Genomic DNA, 14,133 nt, shown 5'->3' with positions numbered 1-14,133 from the left:
TTCCCCGGTATTGGGCGGGGTGGAAGCCTTGCTCCGAGGGGCGTGGCGGGTAGGCTGGAGCTGGGAGAGACAGGGAAGTCACCCGTTGGGTTTGCAGGCGACGGTGTTCAGCTCCCACTGCTGGGTGAGCAACAAGTGCGGGTCTGGCGGAGCGCGGTGGCGCGCGGAGACCGAGAGGCGACCGGGAGCGGCTGGGCCCCCGGCGGCGCGCCCCTCGGCAGGGCCGAGAGTCGCGTCAGTCGGTGCCCCCGGCCGAGTGCGGTCCGCCTCCCTTTCAGCGGCCATCCGCCAGGAGCGCGGCCAGGGGGCATGTCAGATCCACCAGGGGCGCCGCCGCCGGCGCTCGCAGGCCGCGGGTGAAGAAAAAAGTGCGGCTTCACTCGGCCCAGAGCGAAGAGGTGGCTGGAAGCAAAGAGGTAGTCGGGAGCGAAGAGGTGGTCCAGAGCGAAGAGGTGGCCCCAAGCGAAGAGGTGGCCCCAAGCGAAGAGGTGGCCCCAGGCGAAGAGGTGGTCGGGAGCGAAGAGGTGACCGAGAGCAAAGAGGTGGCCTTAAGCGAAGAGGTGGCCCAGAGTGAGGAAATGGCGGCAGCTGGACTCAGCGTGACCGTCACCCACAGTGAGCACGGGTGTCCGGGTTGGTTTCGTGCCGCGCCACGAAAGTCTGGCAGGGTCTAGGGGTTTGACACGTGTTCTGTGGAAGCGCTTGTCCAAGTGTTTGTCCTGGCGTCCGGAAGTGTGGGTTCTTGTTTGTGTCCGTGGAACGGGTTTTTGTGTGGGTCTCTATCAGCACACCTTTCTCTGTGGCCGTAGTATTTTGTTTTAAGTCATTTGTTTGCTCTTCGATGTCGTACTTCACGTCGTAGTCGTGGTTGTGTATGTAAGCCTGTGCCTGCACAGTTATTGTGGGTCTTTGTGTCAGGCTTGTATTGGCCCATGCGTATGACTGCTCTGTGTCCGGACACCTATGTGGGTATCGAGTCATACACCCGTGTATGTACACTGTTTGAGTGAGCTGTGGGTCCAAGCATGCACCCTGGGCACCCTTTGGCTCTGCCTGCTGTTGGAGTTCACACAGACCAAAATGATCAATTCAACGGAGGGCTGAGCCCATTAGGTTTCCTCAGGACCAATTGTGGGAAATCCCAGGACCTCAGAATCTGGAGATTTTGGATCCTGCAATTTTAAGTGACCTTGGGATGTCTCCTTGGTAGGCATCTGTTTTGTTCTCTGTGAATTACAGTTGTTAACACCTGTCCTGAACAGGCTCAAGGCTTTGCCTAATGCGTGGTAAACAGGCTACCTCCTTACTGCCCACATACCTGGAAAAGAATTGGCACCTCTGCCCCAAAAAGAAATTTTTTGCTGTTTTGAGTTTATTCACTCATTTGCCTATTTACTGAGCACCAACTATGTTTGTACCCAGATGTGCCCAGTGGGAGAGACCTGGAGGGAAAAAACAGTCCTTTGCCTGTTATAGCAAAGGATACACAGGTCAGTACAGTACAGAAAAGAGGGCATTCAGGCCACAGAGGCAGATGGCTTGTGATAAAAAGTGTGGACTTTAGAATCAGATCTGAGGTCAAGTTATGACTCCACAGCTGGGTCTCCACAGACAGGTCTTGACTGAACTCAGTTTGCTTGTCTGTGAAATGGGCAATAATAGGTAGTACCTACTTCATAGGGTGGTTCTGAGGATTAAATAAGATAATGCATAAAATGAGCCTAGTTAACCTCTTGTGCATGTTAAGTGCTTACAAATTAGCTGATATCACTAATATTGTTAATTGTAATAAAGGAAATAAAAATCCTTGACCAGGTCAGCAGACTAAAGCTGGGCAGATGGGGTGGGGGGCTGTTTGGAGTAGGTTGCATAAGAACTGGGCCTTGAGGGCTGGAGGCTCTGTACTTAAATATAATAAAGTATCAGCCTACATTGGTTTATGTGGAAGAGTTTTCTTAATTAAATGCTTTTCTCTCTCCCCAGGCAATGAGAAGCATGACCTACATGTTACCCCACAGCAAGGCTGTAGTGAACCAACTGTCCAAGACCTGGCCCAGGTTGTTGAAGAGGCCACTGGGGTCCCACTACTTTTTCAGAAACTCATATTTAAGGGTAGGCATTTCTCTTCCAGCTTTAAGCCCTTATGACTAAAGGAATGGTAACTCTCAGTTCTCAAAATTGGGTAATTCTTGTTTGCTGTTTATTTATTTCTTTAGCAAATATTTATTGAGGACCTACTGTGTACTGGATACTTCCAAACATTTGGGCATGTGTTAGAATTGAAGCCACATGAGGGTGGCAGAATCTTACTCTTTTTTTTTTTTGTTAAAGCAGACACTCTTGTCTTGTTCCTAATTTTAGGGGAAAGGTATTCAGTCTTAAGATTTTATTTATTTTAGAAAGGGGAAGGGAGGGAGAAAGAGAGGGTGAGAAATATCAATGTGTGAGAGAGACAATCAATCAATTGTCTCTCACCCGCCCCAACTTGAGACCAGGCATGTGCCTTGAAAGGGAATCAAACTGGTGACTTTTCGGTTTGCAGGCAAGTGCTCAATCCACTGAGCCAACTTGGTCAGGGCAAACACAGTAATTTTCAGTGCAATCTTATTCACAATAGTAAGAAACTGGGAAGAGCCAAAAATTAAGGAATAGGGGATGGATAAACTATACAATAGAACAATAGAAGACTTCATAGGGCAGAAACTTACCATTTGTGATGAAGCACCTGGACAGTCTACCCTGGCTGAGTTAGATCCTCTTCCCATTGTATGTTCACATAGCACTCCCTACCACTTTGGCATAACCTGTACTGAAATTACTATTACAATAATTGTTTTCAGAGTTGCTCAGTATCTGATTTTTTTGTTAGAATAACAAATTCTATATGGGCAGAGATACTGCTGTGTGTCCAATGCTCAGCATAGTGCTGACATAGAGGGTGCTGGATGAACAAACTTACCAGGAGCCTGGATATGACAGGCCCACTGGGTGATGCCAGTTTCTGCCAGGACCTGTCCCCTCCGTACCCCCATGCTCTGTCTTTCCATTCCATGGGAACCCATTATTTTGGTATCTGGTGGGGCCAGATTTATCTCATTTAGTGTTGATCATAAAGTATTTAGTGATGGAAAGCATTTTTATGTACACTTCACAGTGTAACTTTTTGTTTTGGGTTTTTTTGTTTGTTTTTCATTTTAAAAACATTTCATTTAAAAATTATAAGGGCACATTTCAAAATAGAGAAAGCATAAAGAAGAAAATGTTCTCCTGGATAAAACCCCTCATAACATTTCAGCATATTTCTATTTAGCTTTCTGGTTTGTTTATTCTGGCGTGTAGAAGTGCAGGTTCTGGTTTGTGGGCTTTTGTTGTTATTTTTTATCCTCATGTGAGGACTTTTTTTTTTCCAGTGCTTTTAGAGAGAGGAAGGGAGAGAGGTTGAGAGAGAAAAAGCGATGCAAGAGAGAAGCATCAGTTGGTTGTCTCCTATACTCTCCCGAACTGGGGATTGGCACCCCAACTGGGGATTGAACCTGCAACCAACCTAGGTATGTGCCCTGACTGGGAATCAAACCTGTAACCTTTTGGTTACAGGACAACACTAGAACCGACTAAGCCACACCAGCCAGGACAATGGTTTCTGTTTTTTGGGTTTTTTTAAATTTGTTCATTTTTAGATAACAAACCTAGGATCATATTGATTATACAGTTTTTTAACTTTTTTCCCAGGAAACCCTGGGTCATCAAGGTTTATTGTGGCCTTGAAATTTGCCGAAAAAATGAACGTTAATGCCTACAAAGTTTTCTGTTGTTCTGAAGTATAGTTTATCAGCTCCCTACTCCTGAATTTTTGGCTCTTTCCAGTTTCTTATGGTTATGAATAAGGTCGCACTGAAAATTATGTGTTTGTACTGGCTGGTATGGCTCAGTAGATTGAGCACTGGTCTGCAAACTGGAAGGTCACCAGTTCAATTCCCTATCAGGCCATGTGCCTGGGTTGCAGGCCAGGTGCCCAGTTGGTGGCTTGCAGGGAGCAACAGATTGATATTTCTCTTGTTTCTCTCACACATCGATGTTTCTCTCTCTCTCTCTCCCCCTCCCTTCCTCCCTTTCTGAAAATAAGTAAAAAAATGTTTTTTAAAGAAAGAAAATTATTATATAACAGTTATTTTGCAGGCACATGTTCTGTTTTTTGTTTAGGATAATAGCTGAAGTGAAATTACTGAGTCAAGACCCTTCTAAAGTTACACCAAGTTATCGTCTTCTCATCAGTGAAAACACTTGTCTGTCTCCTTACTGAAACCTGTTTTCAGTGTTGTACAATTGTTACAACTTGGCATAACTTTCTTCTCTTCAGGAAAATCTCTGAAGGAAATGGAGAAACCTTTGTCTGCACTTGGACTACAAAATGGTTGCCGGATCATGTTAATTGGGAAAAAGGTAAATTGCTTTTTCCACCAGAATACAACCAAATCAAATGACCGAGGTCTTTTATGCATATTTCTGAGTAGAAGGCAAAATTGGGGACCCGGATTCTGCATTGGTGAAGCACTCTAAACAAATGTAGCCTCCATTTGTTCGATGGGGTCACCAGTTTTGTTGTTCTTACGCCCTCTGGCTTCTGTTGGTGTGGGCTCTTGCTCTGAAAAGTTAGGCACAGTTGTGCTGCCTCAGTAACACAGCTTTTGTGTGGGTGGTAGAGGCTCAGTCTGGTTAAAAGGTGCCTAAGACAGGCCTTACTCATTTGGAGGGGATTTGCAAGAGAACATTTTATTAAAATAAACCTGTAGATTTAAAAAGTAAATACAAGTTTTAGGCTCTCTCCCTTTAACCACCCTTTTTTCTAAAGTATCCCACAAGGAAAAGAAAGGATCAGACTAAGGGTTCTTTCCTCTAGCTGGAAAGAAAGGTGTAGACTAAAGAATTAAGGGGAAAAAAAGAGCCAGTTGGTGACAGGTGAGGACAATAGCCTCGTGGGTGATGAGGGAGGGCCCTGGACAGTCCTGCATTGTGACCCAATGGAATTGTTGGTTACATGAAGTTTCCTTACTTTGAGTGAGGTGGCTGACTCCAAGTGGAAAGAGGGTGAGATTAGCAAAGTAGAGACAAAGAAAATCTAGTCCAGACTTGGAACTGCTAGGAGACTGGCACTCTGAATTTAGCCACAAAAAAGAATGTGAATAATTTGGGATAGTATAAAAGCAGGAAGATGCTGTCTCTGGCTCTCAATTGTTTAGGTGAGAGAAGGGGAAATAGTCTAGATTTCTTGCTCAAGGGTCAGGGAGAATAGTGATAGGCAGTGGCAGAACCCAAAGGCTGAGGTTGAAGAAGCTGTAGGACTCCTGATTGGAGCTGTCCTGGGGTGTGTAGAGCCAAATCTGACTCCAGTTTCCGCTCTGTTTCTTTTTGGCTATGTGCCCTTAGGTTATAATAACCTCAATTTCACTATCAAAACAGTACCTACCCACCTCATTGGGTTTTGGTAAGGCTTAAAACAATAACACTGGTAAAGTGCTCAGGATAGTACCTGGCATAGAGGAAACACTTGTTAAAAGTATTCATCATTGTCATGTTGGTGGATGACATTTTGGAATTCTATGTGAAGGAATAGTAGAATTCCATCTACCTAGCCATTCTGGACTCTTCACAGGTGTTCACTGTAATTTGCTCACCCTCCAGGGATCAGACTGGCTGTTGATGATCAGCCCCAGGCTGAGGCTGAGCCTGGCTCCATTCTCTGAATCCAAGTTGTCAGGGCCTTACCTGAATACTTACCTAATACCTTCTCCCTAGTCTGGAGTCTTTGTAGATACCCTCTCTCTAGTCTAGTCTTCGTAGATAGAATGCCTAACATGTACCCTGTCGCTTGTTTTCCAAGAAGCAACAGAGTTAAGACTTTTGTTTTGGTGAGTGGTTTAGCCCTTTTGTGGCCAGGCTTTTTTTTCCTGACAGGGGATACTCTTCTTGGTGATTAGTGGCTTCATTTTATTCTTAAACATTCTGTTTTTTTAAAAGATTTTTAAAATTTGTTTTTAGAGAGAGGGGGAGGGGGAGAGGAAAGAGGGGGGAAAGAAACATTGATATGTGAGAGGAACATCAAACAATTGCCTCTTGCATGCCCCTAACTGGGGGCTGAACCCGCAACCTAGGCATGTGCCCTGACCAGGAATCCAACCAGAAACCTTTCACCTTGTGGGACCATGCCCAACAAACGAGCCACACTGGTCAGGGCTCTGTTTTATTTGTTTATTTGTTTTACTCTTAAACATTTTAGAATAGTCCAGAGGAAGAAATTGAACTAAAGAAGTTGAAAGATTTGGAGAAGTCTGTGGAGAAGATAGCTAACCAGCTGGAAGAGTTGAATAAAGAGCTTAGTGGAATCCAGCAGGTAACTCTTGGTGGACTTTGACTGTTTAGCTTCTCTAAGAAATTTGTGGAGTTACAAACGTATGTTACAAGAGCAGGCTCAGTAGTCAGACTCCTTGGGTTCAGATCCTGGCTCTACTCTTTCTGTCACTGTGGGCAACTCTACCTTTGTCTCAAGTTCCTCATCTATAAAAAGGAAAAATGATGATTCCTCCCTTTTAGGCTTTTGTGATGATTAAGTAATGTAGTTTGAGCCTGAGACATGCTAAGTGCTTTGTAAGTGTTATCACTGTTATTTTCAAACCCCAGCCAGCATCCATTTGTGCGTCTGGGAGAGCACCTGCTGTACTAGGGTCACGTATTGTCTAAAATAGAATAGATAACTTCTCTCAGTCTAGTCCAGCAATTTTCAACCATTGTGCCACAAGAATTTTTAAAACATTCAATGTCTGACTATTTAGTCAGAGGCACTGACCTCTTTTCCATTAGCTTGTCAAATAAAAAAATGGCAACAGCCAACACAACAATAGCTGTCAGGTGTGAATGAATCACAATTACACCTATTTTTTTGGTCAGATTAGCAAAAAATAAATTTCTTGGTATATACTATAAAATTTCATTTTATTTTTCTTTTTTTTAAATATTTTATTTATTTATTTTTTAGAGAGGGAAGGGAGGGAGATAAAGAGAGAGAAACATCAATGTGCGGTTGCTGGGGGTTATGGCCTGCAACCCAGGAATGTATCTGGCTGGGAATCGAACCTGGGACACTTTGGTTCCCAGCCCGTGCTCAATCCACTGAGCTACGCCAGCCAGGGCTTCATTTTTAAAAATTTATTAATTTAACAGAGGGGAAGGGAGGAAGAAAGAGAGGGAGAGAAATATTGATTGGTTGCTTCTCTCACATGCCTGACCAGGGACCAAACCCAAAACCTAGGCATGTGTCCTGACCAGGGGTTGAACCGGTGGCTCTGTGCTTTGTGGGACAATGCCCAACCAACTAAGCCATACCAGTCAGGGCCAGAATTTTAGTGATTCGTTTATGTGTGCCGTGAGGTTAAAAAAAGGTTGAAAATTGCTGGTCTAGGCTGATAAATATGTTTAGCAAAGAAAAGAACATTTTGTTGATTCATAGAAGGTCCAACTTGACTGGATCTTAGAGGGGTGGTCATCCAATTCAATTTCTTTTTAAAAAATATTTATTTATTTATTTTTAGAGAGGGGAAGGGGAGAGGGAGAGAAACATCAATGTGTGGTTGCCTCTCACACGACCCCTACTGGGGACCTGGCCCACAACCCAGGCATGTGCTCTGACAGGGAATTGAAGTGGCAACACTTGGGTTCCCAGGCCTGTGCTCAATCCACTGAGCCACACCAGCCAGGGCCAATTTCTTATATTAGAGATGGAGTACTGAAACCAATAAGGATTAGAAACAGTCCCAAACTATTTGTTTTTTACCTCATTTTATAACTTTAATGGATGTATGCTTGTGTTTTAATTACAAAAGTAATACATAGTGATTGTATGTAATGTTTAAGTAAATATATGGGCATTAATATGGAAAATAAAAATTACCTATAGTGCCCCAGCTCAAAGACAGCCATTACTAAAGCCTGGAATCTATTTTTCTGTCTTTAAAACAAATTGGTGTGCTGTTATATACACTTTGTAAATTTTTCATTAAAAACAATCAAACTTTTCAAAACTTGCATAACATTTCATCACATGTGAATGCAGCACGGTTTATTACCTAACCAGTCCTTTATTGTTTATCACTTAATGTTCTTTTACCATTTTGGGTAATGCTGCTTTGAAATCCTTAGACGTAGATCTTTTTTGACTATTTCTGATTTTTTTTGGTAGAATAAATTCTTTGAGTTGGAATTTCTGGCTAAGGTGTACTGCATGTTGTCAGATTTGCATCCGTAACTGTCGTCTTTGATAAACACCCCCAGAAATCCCTGCTGTCACCAGCTAACTGGTCATTTGGCCAAGCAATGTGAATACACAGCCAGTCCATTTAATAAAAATAATGTAAGTGCTGCCGTTTGTTAGCACATGTCTGTGTCAGGAATTATATTAAGGGTCTGCATATATTCCCCTTGGTCCTCACAGTAACCCTATGGGGTGTGGGTATCGTAATCTTCATTTTCATAATGAAAATACTGAGGCACAGATAGGTTAAGTAACTTACTCAAGATCACAACCCAGTAAATGGCAGCAGAATTCAAGTCCAGGGCTACCAAACTCTAAACTCTGTGCTCTTACTGTGTCTGCCTCCTGTATGTAGGTATACTCCTCTGGCTTCACCAGAGCTGGGGCTCAGGAGGCATTTGCAGGTTATTACAGAAAGGCCTATTACAGTGCTTGGGGGGCCTAGGGCCAGTTTTCCTGGTTTTTCCAAGAGATGAAGTTGTAGGTCTTGAGGTCTAGCCCAGCCTGTTGGGGGGAATGTGGATTCGGAGTGTGGCTGCTCCATCAGTGCCTCAGCTTGGAGTTTTCCATTAGCCTCAAGGAACCCTTGCAAGAGTGCGTTATTTCTCCACAGGGCTTTCTGGCCACAGATTTGCAAGCTGAAGCTCTCTGCAAACTCAATAAGAGAGTAAAAGCCACAATTGAGCAGTTTATGAAGATCTTGGAGGAGATTGACACACTAGTAAGTAAATATTCACCTGAGAAAAACTAGTTTCCTTTGACTATGTTTTAGTCAGTTTCACTCTTTCAGTAACTCAGCCTTACTGCCCAAGGATATCGAGCTCTTGCTGTGTGTGCCAGACACGGGTAGATCCGGGGTGAATGCTTGGAAAGATAAGACAGTTGCTGATTTCTAGGCACCCACATCCCACCAACACAGGACTTTTGTCATTTTTATTCATGTATGCTAGTAGCACCTAATCCTCGTGAAGCTGGGATCCAAATGGTCCATGATCTCTTGGTTGGAGAAACATACGCTTCACTTTCTGATACTTACATTACTGATATTCCACTTAACTCATTACCTGTACAGAATTCAATCAGGCTCAGTTCTTGGGAGGCTGTTGGGAATCATTGATGCCATGTTCCCTTTTACAGATGACGATAATGATATCTCTAGCTTGATGCCTCATTCTTTTTAAGACAGAGGGAAAGGGAGGGAGAAAGAGAGGAAGAGAAACATCAATGTGTGGTTGTCTCTCATGTGCCCCTTCCTGGGGACCTGGCACACAACCCAGGCATATGCCCTGACTGGGCATCGAACTGGTGACCCTTTGGTTTGCAGGCCGGCGCTCAATCCACTGAGCCACACCAGCCAGGGCTGATGCCTCATTTTTGAGGATGAGCTACTCTGCTTGGGATTTGGTGGGGGGGGAGGGTGAGGAAGGTTGTAAAGAAGATGCAGAAGGTGCTTTTCCTGCCACAGTGAGCTCATGGTATGGCCACAACATATAGTATCCATACATAGGAAACAGTGGAAGAACAAAGTCTGTGTTAAAGATCAGTTTCTGTGGCCCAGACACAGAACAAAGGGAGCTTTTATAAGGTCATGAGCCATGGAAGGGTGGTGGAGGATATAGATTCAGAAATGATTCCTGAGAATGCATGTCTCATTCACATTGGTGACCCATGACCTATTGTATTTGGTGTTCCCTGGGTATTTCTGGTATGTTCTTATGTCATTTTTAATGATAATTATTTATGTGTCAACTTATTTTCCCATAGATTCTGCCAGAAAATTTCAAAGACAGTAGACTAAAAAGGAAGGGTTTGGTGAAAAGGGTTCAGGTGAGTTGTGTGGTAGAGTATTAGAAAGGGTAGAATGTTGGTGTCTGTGTTTATCTCTTCAAAGAAGGGTATAGAAGTGTGTGTGGCTTTTTTTTGTTACTCGGCATTCAGCATGAACCCAGAATATTTGAAGTTAAACTAATTGGGAAGGGAGATCACTGAGAGCAGATGGGGTGGACACATTCATATGTACAGAGCCCCCTGAAATGTACAGTTGCAGCATCAAGGCTTCCTGTTATCACCGCCCTTTGGGGGGTTATGGGCCTAGAGCATGGTCAGAAACCCTGGTCTTTGTGTCCCTCCTCTTCCCTATCCTTACTTTGGAGCCTAGGCCATCCCTGCACAGCCTGTTTCAGCATGAGTCAGTCACCCGTGGGTTTCCCAGAATGGCTGAGCAGAGCCTTGGGGTTGGCTGGCTCTGGGTGGACCCTCACTGTCATGCATGGATTTTTCAGGCGTTCCTAGCTGAGTGTGACACAGTGGAACAGAACATCTGCCAGGAGACAGAGCGGCTGCAGTCCACAAACTTGGCCCTGGCCAAGTGAGGTGAGGCGGAGAGAGGCTGTTCGACCCTGAAGACAGTTCCACCAGCTCTGCCCCATTTGGAACAGAAGTTACCTGATTTCTCCAGGGTTGCTGGGGACAATTGGCCAGTTGCCAGTTTTCCTTCTCCTACACCTGTTCTCAAAGAACAAGTATTGTCTTTACAGTACTAAGTAGAGCTCTTGTCTGTTTTCCCATTCTGTCTCTGTGTGGCTGTGCTGGCCACCAGCCCACCTTGTCTGGGGAAGGCCCAAGTCTTCCCAGGTCTTTTGACCTTTGGGTGCCCTCATTTGTCCTGGGGTAGTTTGGGTTTTTATAGGCCACCTTGGTCTTCAAATACATAAGGCCTTTTTGCCCTTGTGATCCTGGAGTCCCATAGATGTGAATCAGAGTCACGGGGAGGGGGAGGGTTGTATCTCATTGGGAATGTTAGGAATGGCCTGGAACAGGTGTTTGGCACAAACTAGTCCAAGTATCTCTTGTTGTGACCTGATTCTAGAAGAGCTGGCTTGGTTGTTGGTTCACATACCCTGTCCTCACCTCCCAGTGTCCCTGCAAAGCCACAGCCAGTAGGTCTCAGGGGGCCATTCCTGGGGTCAGAGCCTTGTGTTTGATGTCCCCAAACAAATCTGTAGAAGGTTAGAACCCAGTGCTGATGGAGTCTCTGCGTGAAACCAGGTCAGAATCACAGCTTAGGAAGGGCAGAGAGGGGAGCAGAATGAGTAAAGCAGGCAGATGGTGAAGACAACCATAAACTTCTCAGGAGTTCCTTCCAAGGCATTTCTGTTACCTGTACCATCCTGAGATCTGTATTTCCTTCAAGGCTGTTCCTGTCCATTTTGTGGCCTTCTCTACCCCTCCACCCATTGTTTTTAAAAAACAGTTTGTATACACATCAGCAAACAGAAGAGTGTTTAAACTTTTTTTTTTTAAATAAAGTGTGAGAGGCAAGAGCCCTTGTGGTTCTAGTCATAACTTTAATAAAATTGAGAGTGGCCGTGCATGCTAGAACCCTTAAACCGGTCAGCTGCTGTCACCCCATTTTTTCACACAGTGCCCAGGAAACAGATGGGCTCTTGACAGTCAACTCTGAAACCAACCGTATTTGGCAGAGAGGGCATCAGTGAAATCCCAGGAATTTAGGACTGTGTGGGTGGGACTAGGAAAAGGTGATGACTCGGTGGACAAGTGGATGAGGCTCAGGGCCCAGCCCAGCCCAGCACCAGCTGCAATCAGAGCAATCCAGTACTTAGCTGTTTTTATGTAGTAGCTGTGTCGCCTTGGGTCACAACATTGAATGAAAAGTTACTGTGTGCCAGATACTATTTTAAGTACTTTAGATGCATTAGTTGTTTAATCCTCAAACAACCTAGGAGGTAGACAGATAGTAACCCGTGTTAGAGGTGAGGAAGCTGAGAGAGCTTAGGTAATTGGCTGAAGTCATAGAACAACTAGCAAAACCAGGACACCAAGCCGGGCAGTTTGATTCAGAGCCCATGATCTTCATCTCTGTTGTGCCACTTCCCCATTGTCAGGGTTGCATGTTCTCTCTCATTTTCTCTTCCTCGCCCTCCTTATCTCCCATGTTGGTCTTTCCACTTCCTCTCTGCTCCTCTCCAGTTCATTCCCCACAGAGCACTGTGAATGATTCTAAAGTACAAATCCTATCGTGTTGGTCCCCTGCTTAAAAACCTCCAATGGCTTCCCATTTCTCTGGAAATAAAGGCCAAAGTCCTTATTCTCTGCCCTCTCCCATTTCATCTCGGGCCACCCTCCTATTTGCTGCCTGTGGTTGGCCACTCTGGTCTTTGCCCAGGTCCTCATATGCTCTGTACCCTCTGCTGCCCTGGGGTGTTTACATACACTCTTCCCCTGCTGGGACAGCTCCACGCCACCCTTCCACTAGGTAACTCCTATTTATCTTTCAAAACTGAACTCAATGCCTTTTCCATGGACTGAGAACATATCAAGGCCCCTGTCATAGCTTGCTGTAACTTTTCTTTCACAGCATGTATCATAATCTGTGATGATTTATTTATGGGATTGTTTGATTTAATATTTGCCTTTTATATTTGACTGTAAGTTCCTTGGGTTAAGGTGCTACTCTGACTTGTTAACAGTGTATTTCAAACACGTTGTCTGGTTTTATAGTAGATGCCCAATAAATATTTGGAGAATGAATGAATGAACGTTGAACACACATACCAACAGTGAAATTCCCACAGCTGCACTCAGCCACTGAAGCTCTGTCAGCACTGAAAGTTACAACAACAACAACCATTGTTTTATTTATTTATTTATTTATGAGAAAAGAGGCCCTAAGGTGTGGGGTACCTGGCAGATGTGCAGGATGGTAACTGGGGCCTGGCCACACAGCTCACCCATCCACAGGGTGGCTTTGCCTCTGAACAGCAAGAGAACATCCCTTCTCAGTTGCCTACTTTCCTGGGACAGGATAAGCCCTAATGCAGAGGAGTACATGGAGCTCTGTGATCCCCAAAACTTTCTTCAGCCTCATAGAACCGGAAGATTTCTTCCACACATGGACTTTTTAGTCAACAACTTCTGATTATCCTCAGGCATAACTTAAAGATTACCTCCTCTGAGAAACCCTTCTTCATCTAGTAGTTAGGCCTCTTTTTGTTGAAAGAGCCAGAAACTTAATTTCAAGGACATTGTCAAAATGGAAAATTTATTGTCCAGATGTCAAGTTATCCCATGTAACTTTGGGAAGTTCAAGGACAAGTGGGCTCCAGGAACTCAGACACTGCCTGGAATCACTCTGTACCTTTCTTTGTATGTCAGCATCATTCTCTCCGTCCTGCTTCTTCCATGAAGTAGGAAACAAAGCTGCCAGCAGTCCCTACTTTGTACATCTTACAGCTTCACTGCCAGAGAGGAACTGGCTCTGTTTTCTTGTTTCCAGTTTGAAAAATCCTGAAAAATCTTTTGGCCAAATCAGCCATGCCTGGAGCAGCTAAGTTACATGTTACAGATAGGGACTTGAGGGGCCCACACATAGATTTCAGGGTGCTTCCCAGAGGCAGGGCCACAGTTTCCCCATCTGTAAAGTAGGGAATTAGGTGTTTTTTCCACTGTGGCACATTGCTCAAACAGAATCTGTGATTCCTCATTGTGTGAGTGGAATCCTGGGAGAGAATGGCCACTGAGAAGCGTGGCTGAACTATGCCGCTTGAGCGTAAGACAGGCGTCCCACAAATATGACACCTAGAGCAGAGACTCAGGTGTCACAAATATCCACTTTTCCTACAATAAGTGAACACCTGATTTTCAGCTTAGCACATGGCCAACCAGCTAAAAACTCTATTTCCCAGTCTCCTTGCACTAGCATGGATAAGAGAAGACTACATTTTTTTTATCCTCACCCAAGGATATGTTTATTGATTTTAGAGAAAAAGGGAGTGAGAGAAAGAGAAACATCGATGTGAGAGAAACATTGA

The 14,133-nt window shown here is 44.4% G+C and overlaps 1 protein-coding gene across 1 annotated transcript; it reads left to right on the top strand.

The window, feature by feature from the left end:
- The first annotated feature begins 128 nt into the window (after positions 1-128).
- Positions 129-12,853, top strand: BAG1 (BAG cochaperone 1). Its single transcript, XM_045840859.1, has 7 exons — positions 129-633; positions 1,984-2,112; positions 4,358-4,440; positions 6,275-6,388; positions 8,916-9,023; positions 10,067-10,129; positions 10,585-12,853. The coding sequence occupies exons 1-7, from the start codon at positions 579-581 to the stop codon at positions 10,672-10,674; spliced, it is 642 nt and encodes a 213-aa protein (XP_045696815.1). The 5' UTR covers positions 129-578; the 3' UTR covers positions 10,675-12,853.
- Positions 12,854-14,133: the final 1,280 nt, after the last annotated feature.

Source organism: Phyllostomus hastatus, unplaced genomic scaffold, assembly GCF_019186645.2.
Source record: "Phyllostomus hastatus isolate PE091 unplaced genomic scaffold, TTU_PhHast_1.1 phas_contig_34, whole genome shotgun sequence".
NCBI classification, from domain to species: Eukaryota; Metazoa; Chordata; class Mammalia; order Chiroptera; family Phyllostomidae; genus Phyllostomus; species Phyllostomus hastatus.
The sequence above is the reverse complement of the archived record's forward strand: the minus strand, read 5'-3'. Positions and strand labels throughout refer to the sequence as shown.

Bases quoted from the DNA above. Each gene is read 5' to 3' on its own strand.
- BAG1 (XM_045840859.1), top strand. From the start codon at position 579: ATGGCGGCAGCTGGACTCAGCGTGACCGTCACCCACAGTGAGCACGGG. The intron at 4,441-6,274 runs GTAAATTGCTTT...TAAACATTTTAG, and splicing joins TCATGTTAATTGGGAAAAAG to AATAGTCCAGAGGAAGAAAT. The intron at 10,130-10,584 runs GTGAGTTGTGTG...TGGATTTTTCAG, and splicing joins GTTTGGTGAAAAGGGTTCAG to GCGTTCCTAGCTGAGTGTGA.